General features: G+C 37.5%; 1 protein-coding gene across 2 annotated transcripts in view; it reads left to right on the top strand.

Moving 5' to 3' along the window:
• ANKS1B (ankyrin repeat and sterile alpha motif domain containing 1B) overlaps positions 1-11,942 on the top strand; it is a 1,992,519-nt gene that overhangs the window by 774,594 nt on the left and 1,205,983 nt on the right. For both annotated transcript variants that reach the window (XM_006888510.1, XM_006888509.1), the window contains exon 11: positions 2,611-2,747. In XM_006888510.1, coding sequence (XP_006888572.1) covers positions 2,611-2,747 — 137 coding nt within the window. The remainder of the gene's footprint in view (positions 1-2,610; positions 2,748-11,942) is intronic.

Here is an 11,942-nt window from a genome sequence, read left to right as displayed (position 1 = left end):
GCAATCCATGGAATATTCAGTACTCTTCTTCAACAACTCAATTCAAAGGCAATGCCTCTCCTACTGTCATCTCTATTCGCTATCCAATTTTCAGATGCATAGGAAGCAATTGAGAATCCCATGGCTTATACTTGGAACACCTTGCTCTTTAAAGAGATATCCTTGCCTTTTATTACGTTGGAGAAGTCCCTGATGGTAGATTTTTCCAATGCAACTCCTTTGATTCCTTGATTGTTGTCACCATGGATATTGATTGTGGATCCAAGTAAAATGAAGTAATTAACAACTTCAGTATGTTCCCCATCTATCATGATTTTGCCTGTTCATCCAGTAGTAAGAATATTTGTTTTCTTGATAGTAAGATGTAATCCAGATTCTAAACTGCAGTCTTTGATCTTCTGCAGCATGTGTTTCCTGTTGTATTCACTTTCTACGGTTGTATCATCTGCATAACCCAGGTTTTTAATGATTCCTCCTATGATCCTGATGCTACATTCTTCTTCACATAATCCAGAATTTCAATTTTTTTGCTCTGTATATAAATTTGAATAGGATTTGAATTTGAATAGAAAGGATGCAACCTTGACACACAACTTTCCTGATCTTAATCCTTGCAGTGTCCCCTTGTTCTGTTCAGACAACTGCTTCTTGGTTTATGATTAGGTTTTGCTTAAGGACTTTTAAGTGTTCTGAGATTCCCACTATTTTTAATGTTATCCATAATTTTTTTATGATCTACACCATCAAAAGCTTTTGCATTGTAAATAACACAAGCAAGCAGCTTTTTTATATTCTCTGCTTCCAGCCAAGACCTATCTGGCATCAGCAATGATTCCATCAGTGTCTTTAAATGTATCATAAATTAATGACACAAAGAAAGAATACCTAGAAAGTGAGAATATAATTTCATTTTTTTGCTGCATGGTATTTTATCTGTTTTGGTCTTTCCTAATATTAATCTAGCCTACTAAGAAGACCACCATGTAAACTTTTTTTTATGACCCTTATCTATTCTGGAAGTCCAATCCAAATCTCACTTCATCTATGAAATCTTGAAGTTAGCTCCTGAGACTTGACAAACTTATTTTATGAATGATGTGTTTAATGCACTTGTGTTACTGGTTTCCTGAGCCTCTTCCTGGAGTCTCCAGAGAGACTGAATTATATTTTTATGTGTTAGGTAGATTTTATGAGAATCTGTGCTCTTTTTCATGAGCCAAAGGTGACTTCATAAATTATTTATTTTCAGCTAGAATAGCAGACAATGATCACAGAACAGAGAAACTTGCTAGTTTTATAGAATTCACAGTTTTGGTCTCTTCGACATCAGTTCAGCTGTCTAAGGCAGAAAATTATTTAGAACTAATTAAAACATAACAGGAAAGTGGATTTTTTTCTTCCAATTTGAGCTTGCAACAGTTTTCATAAAAAGCTATAAAGGATTGCCAAAGATTGTGGCTAAAATAGCCTGATTTTCCTATGTGCTGGTGGGAATTATTTATAGAAAAGTTTTCATCTTTTCTAAGCATTTTAAATGTTCCAAAACTGTATCTTTGCTGTTATTTTGTTTTAATATACATTTAAGAAGAAAATATAACGCATATTGCTGATTTTCAAGGCATCGCATTCTTTATCCACCACCCCCAGCACTGAACACAAGGAACGATTGAGACTGTTGAGATTTCATTCATTTTAATTTTGTGCATATATACAAAATAATGGAAGGACTTGCTTATCTAGCAGTGATAACTTTGTCCCAAACTGTTTCTTTCCTTTATACAAAGTCTTTTTGAGTAAATGTAATTTTTAGAACACTTTCTTGTGCTTCAGGGGTTTTTGGGAAGAAGCAATATGAGAAGACCTGAATTTTAAGTTTTACAGAACAGAGTCATGTGAAACTCCTACTTTAGTAATGCTTATTATTTATTTGAGTGTTTTCAGGAGGAAAACAATTAAGCTTTTTAAAGAAATGATATATTCTTTAGTAATGGCAGTATTAATAGCTATGCTAGATTATGAAGCTTTATGAATTGAACAATACTTACCGTTCTTGAAACAATACTAAAGGTAATTATATTGGCCAGTTTGAAGTAACAAAACTGAAATAAGCAGTATCTTTAAAATGTACCATTACGCATATTGTTGTTGTTGTTAAGTGCCGTCGAGTCGTAGATGATTCATAGTGACTCTATGAACGAAAGACCTGAACACTTGTATAATTACATCATTTCTCCAAGTTCATAGTTTCCAGATGCAAGCTATTACAGAAGTGGATGCCATTCCTGCTTCCAAGCTTGTTTTAATCGGGGAGCTCCACCAAACACTGTCCACCATGGGTAACCATTACAACATTAGACATATCAATGTCACAGTGTTCAGAATCACATCAACCATGAGTAACCTCTGAACAGCAAATGGACAAGCAGGGCTATACCACTTAGAAGACTTTTTGACCAAAACCAATTAAAACCACTATGCATAGCCTTCATTAAAACCTTGTTAGATGGGAATTTTAAGTTGAAATCTCAGTCAATGTTCACAAAAGTAAGTTCAAGTCTTGCAAGGTAAAGTGAATGTTTAGGTTCATGGAGTTTCTATTTTTATTCACAGATAATGCCTCAGAGGTAGCAATTACTGCTCCAGGAACCAGTAACCATAGAAACAGCTCAACAGGCCCAACTCCTGATTGCTCACCTCCATCTCCCGACACTGCCCTCAAAAATATTGTAAAAGTTATTCGACCCCAGGTAAGAGCCTCGAGTGATATCATCTGCATGAGAGCGTGTTTTGTTTCTGAATCTGTACATGCTTTATCCAAATACTGAAATATCTGAGTTTTCTTATGGTACATAAACCAGACATTAAATGGGATTGAGGAGTTAGGGAAAGGCATTGATATTTTTATCATTGTTATATGCCTTCCATGTAAAACTGATTCTTAGCCGACCCTGTGTGAGTTTTCAGAAGCTGTAAATTGCATGGAAGGAGATATTTTGATCTCTCTCTTGCAGAAAATCTGGTAGATTCAAACCATCTGCTTTTGGGTTGGCAGAACAACTCTTTATCATCATTAGCCTTAGGGTGGTTGTGGCAGTGGGGAGCGGGAATTATCCTGAATGCTATTTGAAGAAATACATGACGCTTAGACAAAAAGAATTCATCTAATTTTCTTCCCTCAACATTTTAATAATTGTGCTCCAATCATTGAGCTGTTGTCACATACTTCCTGGTATTTTGTACTCTTTTTCTTTTCATTTCTCTTGACATTCTGCATTATTTGTGGTCCTTTTTCTACTGTCCCTTTACCTAGTTTTTCATGTATTTTTTTTAAAATTCTCTATTCCTTATGGTTTCTAGCTAATTTTGCCAGTACCTGATATTAAAGTGCTCACTGCTTCTTTCTCCCCTCAGGTGTTCTCCTACCTCTAACTATTCCCTACCCTTTGTTCTCCCCCTCCCCTTCCTGTCACTTCTCTGAATGGGTTTCTTTCTCTTCCCCCATTTCTTTCTATTGGATTTCCCAGTAGGCGGTTTGCAGGCAAGCTTTAGAAATATCATTGGGACAAGCTGTTCTGTGATATTTTATTGAAAATAGCACTTTTGAAGCTGTTTGCATTATATTTTTGCCAACAGATGGACCTAGAACACGGAATTGATGGTGTTCACAACCTAGCTCAGTCTGAAGCGGCCTCCTGAAATTCAGGCGAGGATGATTCAGATCCAATCAATGCCATGCCTCAGCCGCTTTCATATCTATCTATCTATCTATCTATCTATCTATCTATCTATCTATCTATCATGTATGTATGTATGTATGCATGTATCTATCTATCTATCTATCTATCTATCTATCTATCTATCTATCTATCTAGTGTGAGAAGCCTGGTGGGCCAATGGGAGGGTAAACAACTCCTTCAAGGTTGTTTTGATGTAAATGAGCAATTTGCTTAATAGAATTTATTTTTATTATGTTTGTTATCATTAACATCCTATCATTATTCATCCAATAAATGATTTTTTAACTTTGCATATCCATGATAGTTTATAGAAAAATTTCCATCATTTGCTTCATTGATCTTCACCAATTCCGAGAGTATTGTGTTCTATTGTTATACATAAGGATGTTAGCACTCCAAGGAGCTAAATAGTCCAAAATATTTGACGTTCTTTTCTCTTCCTGTAGGGAGCTATCTATGGTGGCATAGTAGGTCAGGATTTGCGCCATTGACACAGAGGTAGGCAGTTCAAATCTACCAGCTTGTATTGGGAAAATTTACTGTCAGAGACTCTCTCCAGAGTACTGAACTGCAACAATGTCAGTCTAGAGATTAAGGTGTGCCTAATCCAGGCCATCTAGTGGACAGAATGTTATGCTACCGAGCTGAAGGTGGGTGGTTTTAATCTGCAGCCCTCAGGGTGGGTTCAGATTGTTTTCCTGCCAAACATTCTTCTAGGTGATATAGCACTGGTCTGTGCACAGAGGTAACTCGTGGTTGCTGTGATGCTGAACACTGTGACGGTGATGTGCCAATCATGGTAATGGGTACCCATGGTGGACAGTGTTTGCTGGAGCTTCCCGACTAAAACAAGCCTGGAAGCAGGAGCGACATCCACTTCCAAAATGGCTTGCCTCCAGAAACTCTATGTACGAACAGTGCTCAGGCCTTTCATTCATAGGGTCGCTATGAGTCGTCTACAACTCGACGACACCTAACAACAAACAACAACAATCCAGGCCATGGTCTTCACAATTACTTGTTATGCATTGCAGAACTAGACAAGACTAAGGATGACAGAAGAATGGGTGCCTTTGAATTGTGGTGCTGGAGAAGAATATTGAATGTGCCATGGACTGCCAATAAAACAAATAGGTCTGTCTTGGAGAGGATGAAACCAAGTGTTTCCTTGGAGGTTAGGATTTTGAAGTTCTAGTTCACATAGTTTGGGCATGTGGCCAGGATCCTTGGAGAAGGACATCATTCTCAGAAGGGAGGAGAGACAGTGCAAGAAAGGAAGACCCCAGAAGAGATGGACTGATACAGTAATTAGGGCAATGGGGTTGGGTATGTCAGAATCAGTGAGACTGGCTCAGGACAGGGCAGACTTCAGAGCTGCTGTACATAGGGTTGCTATGAGTCGCAGGCAACTAGATGACACATAACAACAACTACTCAATGGCAAGATGATGGACAATCTCCTCTCATGAAATTTGCCACCCCTGAAAACCCACTAGAAGCCAGCTATGCATCAGTTCCAACTTGATAGTATTCAACAACAGCTTCTTTCTTTACTACAGTAGATGCCTCAATCTTCTTGTACAGAGGATTAGAAAAGTACTCCTGATGTCTAAATGGACACGTCATTATGATGATGAAACTTACAAACTGAAAGTAATTTAGATGAAAGTATTTTTCATACAGCGTTTGCTTGGGGAAACAAAACAAACCCTCTTCAGTTTTTAAAGGGATATTTTATCTAGTCCATGTGCCTCAAAAAATAAGCTTCATTAAATGCACATTTAGATGCTAAATGTCATCTTTTGTTGTCCTTCATTCTCTTATTATATGAAGCTGCTTCTGGTAGTGTTGTGCACCTGCTGTATTTCAAGCATTTTGAACTACTTAGGTAAGAATTAGTCTTATGAAATAAAATCTATCACTATGCAAAAGCAAATTTATACAGAAGTTCTCTATTGTAAATGTACTTGAACATTTAAAGAATGAAATACAGTTATGTGCTAGGTGGAGAGATAGATAGATCTCTAATGAATTGTCATATAATCTAATCATCTCCAAAAGACGTTATTCTGTAAATTCTGTGAATATTTGGTTATGGTATTGTGCAATTGATTTGACTCAGACTATAGTGATCGCTGCTGTTTCAGACTATAGGGTCACTATGTGTTGCAAGCGACTCGATGGCACATAACAACAACAACAAAAATAATGATCTTGCATCAGAGAGCTTAACAGTGACTAAGGATGATTGAAGAAGAATTGATGCCTTTCAGTTGTGGTGTTGGAAAAGAGTCTTGAACATACTGTGTACCACCAAGAAAATAAATAGGTCTGTCTTAAAGAGGGTGAAAGAAAATTTCTCTTTGGAGGCTAGGATTTTGAAGCTCCATCTCATACAGTTTGGGCACATGTACAAAAAGGATTGGTATTTGGAGAAGGCCATCGTTCTTGGAAGGTTGTAGAGATAGCACAGGAGAGGAAAACCCTTGTTGAGATTAATTGATACAGTAACTGGGGCAATGAGCGTATGCGTATCAGAGTGAGTGAGCCTGGGTCAGGACAGGGCAGGCTTCAGAAATGTTACACACAGGGTTACTATGAGTCATGGGCAACTCAATGGCACATAACAGCAATATAGTGAGTGATCTTGTACAACAGATTGAAATTGCATGATCCTGAGGTATCCTATCTTTCTGCACTGTACATATTTTGTTGTTGTTATGTGCTTTTGAGTCGCTTGTGACTCATAGCAACAGTATATACAACAGCCCTGAAACCTGCTCTATCCTGTGCCAACCTTTTTGTCTCTGATACATCTATCTTCATTACCCCATCACCAAATCAATCTGTCTCATGGATGGTCTTCCTCTCTTTCTCTGTCCCTCCACCCTTTCAAGCTTGACATCTCTCATTGCAACATGTCCAAAGAATGTCAGACAAAGGCTCAGAATCCTTGCCTTCAAGGAGTAGCCTGGTTTCGTCCTCTGTAGAATAAACCTATTTTTTTCTTCTGGAAGTCTATGGTATATTCAATACTTTTCTCCGGCACTGCAGCTCACAGACATCAATTCTTTTTAAACTCACCTTCACTGAGTCACTTTGGGCTCATAGTGACCCTCTATCAGATTTCTGAGGCTGCAAATCTTCGTGGAAGGGGATTGCCCATATTTTTCCCGAGGAGCATCTAGCAGATTTGAACTGGTAAGCTTTCAGTTAGCAGCGTGTAATCTTTGAAGAAAATAAAAAGTAATGTTAAAGCCAAAATATTCTCTTTTGATTCCATTGTTTTATTCTGTGAGTTATGTTTGTGAAAGTAATGAACACCGACTTCCTTTTTTTAGATATAATGATGGTGATTTACAGAAGGATAAAAAATGGAGGGAAAAGAAATTAGATAGTCAAGAAACTAAGGCTGATGGCATTTAAATTAGAACCAGTGTAGCCTGTAAGTGCAAATGTAATTGAACAACAGTGAGTGTGTATAATTGGGAGATAATATAACCTCAAATGAACTGCTTTTCCTTTTGCCCCAGAGACTCTGGTGAATTACTTGTTTCCTATTATGGTTCGGATCTCCTGGGGCTCCCCATTCATTGTGGGAAGGAGGAAATAGAAAGATTCAAGTGGAAGTAATTATGAGGGAGTGTTGGCTTAGGGCGCATGGTTTGAGGAAAAGGTTTGAAGAGCAGGGGGTATGGATAGAGGCTGGCACAATGGACAGATTGTAGACTCCCTGGTGTGTTCTCACAAATCACAGGTGTGTCAGGGCTGGAAATATGTTGAGAGCTAGTGTTCCAAAGAAAAGAAAAGAAAATTATTGGTTAGCTTATATAACAGCCTATATTTTGATCACAGTTTTAATTCTCTAAAGTGTTTGCTAATTTCGGCTTCCTGTCTGGCAAAGAAAGAAATGTAAAATGAGATTGACTTCTGGGTATTCAAACTTTTATTTTTCCAGTTACTAATGAGAAATTAATAGCATGATTGAAATGATAATTTTACTCTTAAAATTGATGATGAACCTTGAAATTAAAAATATAAATGCCATCCATGTTCATAAATTTACATTTCTTTATTTGAACAGTCTCAGCTGTGTTCAGTCTTTTCATTGAGGGAAGAATGATATGGAATAAGTGAGAAAATGTCAAAGTTTTGATTTTCCTTAGTGCAAATAGGGGTTTCTTAGCCAGGGCTAGTATACTGGCTGTATCACCTCTGCCTCAGACATCCCTTTATCAAGTCTGTTTTCCAGTGGCGTTCTATGTAAAGCAAAAGAGTATCCACTTTAAAGCAAAAGCCCTTGATTTCTGTATGAAAAGGACTGATGACACATTGCTTGTGTTTCTGACTAGAACAGCCATTAACTGGATTCTGAAAACTGTTCAGTACTTTGTAGACTTTTTATTTGTCATATTTACTAACTCATGTGGATTCTTCTTTCTGTGTGTTAGCTTTTAGCTTTGGTTTTTCAGATTTTTTCCCATGTCTTTAATTTCTCCAGATTGTGAAGCATTCTGATTTCAATACATAATGACTGAAATATTTATAAGAAACTAAGATGATTCTTTGTTTCATTGTGTAATCCAGAAGCCTGTACAGCTGGGTTAATATGCTTGAACCTCAAAATAATAATGTTTTTGTATTTGAAAGACTGTTTCAAAAGATACTACCTTTGGGGGAACATATTGGTTCAAGTGACTTCATTTGGAGGTTCTGGGGGCTAAGGAGTTGTACTTCCAATCTAAAAGCAGGCAGTGCAACACCCACAGCTGTTCCAATGGAGAACGATGGGAAGTGCTATGCAATTTACAGCTTTGGAAAGCCCACTGAGAGGTTAGCGGTGAGTCAGTTCCAACTGGGTGGCACTTAACAATATTGACTTAGTTTTTCTGTTGCTTATACTACCAAAGAATTTTATAGAACATGAATTGGCTTTGAAATATTTTCATGAATTCTTTGTAGGGGATTATCTTGTTCCTAACAGAAGCATGAAATACATTGATTTTCAGTTGTGGTGTTGTTATCATGATCATGTTCTATAGAGTAGGAACAGACTCATGACTCTGTCAGTTTTGCAGGGGCTATAAATGGCAGGGGATGGAACTGTCCATCTTTCTCCCTCAGAGAAGCTGGTGGATTCTAACCACCTACTTTATGGTTGGCAACATTACTCCCTACCCACTAGAGCAGTAGAACGCCCTGCTAAAGTCGATAGAATGACCATTTTCCCCCAAAAGTAATATGTTTTCCAAATACTTTAAAGTAGTCTTTCAAGTATAGAACAATATTATGTTAAAGTAAAAATAGGTCTTGAGTGTATGTTCTTTCTGTTAGGTGCCATCATGTCAACCGCAGCCCACAGCAGCCCTGTGAAAAACAACAAAAACTTGCTCTGTCCTGTTTGATGAATTTAGACAATGTGAGATAATGCAGTCATCTTTCAAGTTTCCTTCCTGCTTCTTTCCAACTATTTGCCCCCACTCGGGAACAACCATTTTTATCTCTATGGATCTGGGTTGCCTGTGCTTGACTCTTTGTAAATGGTATCCTATGGTGTTTAAGGGAGGAGGTGGGGGTTGGAGTTAGCTTAACATTATGGTTTTGAGATCCATTCATGTTGATCCTTTTTTCTTTTTTTCTCCACAGTATTCCACTCAATTAAAATCATTTGCTTATCAGTATTCCTGTTGATGCTTATTTCTCTTGGTTCCTGTTACTTACCCTTAAGATTAAGCATTCTGTGTTATGAATCCTGGTATAAAATACTTTTCTAGACATGCGCTTTCATTTAGATATTGAGAGACAGATTGTTGGGCCACAGAATAGATGAATAAGTGACTTTTAAAGAAACAGCTAAAGGGTTTTCCAAAATAGTTGTTTGATTTTATAATTCCCAGAAGCAGCGTGAGAGTAATAGTTGATTCAGATTCTCACCAACATTTGGTATATGCTTATTATGTGCATTTGAGTGGAAACTGACTCAGAGCTTATCCTTCAATAGATTTTCAGAGGGTATAAAATGCATGGAAGAATATTGCCTATTTTTATTCTCTGGAGCAGCCAGTGGATTTGAATTGAGTTCCTCTGTGTTGGCAGCACCACTCCTTGTCACTGATGCTTTGTTGTTATGTGCTGTCCAGTTGATTGTAACTCATAGTGACACCATGAACAGGAGAATTTAACCCTGTCCTATCCTGTGCAATCCTCACCATCTCTGATATACATGAGCCTATTGTTACAAGTCTCTGTATCAGTCTATCTTATTGTGGTCCATCCTCTCTTATGCTGACCCTTTACCCTTCCATGCATGAGGTCTTTCTCCAAGGACCACCCATTCTAATAACCTGCTCAATATATGTGAGATGGAGTTTTACAATCTTTGCCTCCAAAAGCACCCTGTTTTCATTTCCTCTAAGACAGACTTGGTTATTCTTTTGGCAGTCCATGGAATATTCAGTACTCAAAGGCATTAGTTTTTCTTCTGTTACCCTTAGTCATTGTCCAACTCTCAGAAGCATTATGAACAATTGAGAAGACCATGACTTGAATCAGGTGCGCCTTAGTCATTAAGCTGACATCATTGTTTTTTGGAGACATTCTGACAGCAGATTTTCCTACTGCAACTATTCTTTTGATTTCTTGAATACTCAAAGGATATTAATTGTGGATCTAAATGAGATGAAATTGTTGACAAGTTCAGTATTTTCTCCATTTATCATGATGTTACCTGTTGGCCTGGTGGTGAAAATCTTTGCTTTCTTCATGTTGAGATGTAATCCGTGTTGAAGGCTATAATCCTTGACCTTCTCCAGCAAAGCTTGAAGTCCTCCTCAGCTTTGGTGTTTTTGTCATCTGTGTACCAAAGGTTGTTGATGAGATTTCCTCCAATCCTGATGACACACTCTTCTTCATAAAAAGTCCAGCTTCTCAAATGATTTGCTCAGCTTACACATTGAGGAAACTGGAACTGTGGTAGCTTACTGGTAGGAAGCTATGCTGCAATCCCAAAGGCATATGGCTCAGACACACCAGTGTCTCTCCAAAGGAAGATGGATTAATTGCTCCCATGTGATGTATGGCCTCTGAAAACCAACTGGAAGATCAACAATGGTTTACTTTATATTCATCAACAAACAACAACCACCACCAACTTTTTAGTTTTATTTTATATTGATTTGCTTACAAAGTTTGTTTGTATTGTGTTTCACACTATTCTTCATCCACATTGTGTTTCATACAGTCATTGCCATTCATTATGTTTATAAAATGAATCACCATTGGACGATGCTCATCATTATCCTGCATTTTCAGGTCCCTGTCAGATCATTCTCATTTCCTTTACCCAACCCCTCAACCCACCAAACTGAGCAGCCCTGTGATTTCATTTCTACCCATTTTCACCTCTGTTCCCACCTCTTCCCCCTTTGTATCCTCATACATGCTTTATTAGTTATCTTTCCATTTTTACAATAATGATCTCACACAGTATTTGTCCTTCTGAGACTGAGTTAGTTCACTCAGAATAATGCTCTTCAGTCTCTCCCAAGTTATATAATGTTTTTTTAAGGTTTTACTTGTGAGTTCTACAAAGTATTCCAGTTTGTAAATGAATGTACAACACTTTCTCAATTCATTTGATTGTCATTGGACATTTGGGCTGTTTCTATGATCTTGTGATGGTAACCCTGCTGTGAACATTGATGTACAAGTCTCTATTTGTGTCTCAGTTCTAATTTCCTTGGATTATATTCCTAGTAGTGCAATAGTGGGGTCATACGGAGTTTCTATGTTCAGCTTTTTGAGGAAATGACAAACTGCCTTTCATAGTGACTGTACCATTTACAGTCCCACAGTGCGTGAGAGTTCTCACCTCTCCATATCCTTTCCAACATTTATTGCTTACTGTCCTGCTAAACTTCACCACTGCTAGTGGAGTAGTATGGTATCTCACAGAACCACAAACTTTTACAGTTAGAAATTGATCAAGCATGCTATCAAGGTTCATTAATAATTGGTGACTGGAATGTAAAAGATGGGAAGGAATGGTAGTCAGATATTATGGACATGGTAACAGAAATGAGGTTAATAAATGATTGACTTATATAGGATAAATTATTTAGTCATTGCAAATATATTTCTTTTTTTATTTTATTATATACTGATTTATTTACAAAGTTTGAATACATTGTATTTCACACCGGAAAT

Source organism: Elephantulus edwardii, unplaced genomic scaffold (assembly GCF_000299155.1).
Source record: "Elephantulus edwardii isolate Elephantulus edwardi_28Jun2011 unplaced genomic scaffold, EleEdw1.0 scaffold00068, whole genome shotgun sequence".
Taxonomy (NCBI): Eukaryota; Metazoa; Chordata; class Mammalia; order Macroscelidea; family Macroscelididae; genus Elephantulus; species Elephantulus edwardii.
This window is presented reverse-complemented; position numbering and strand designations above follow the sequence as displayed.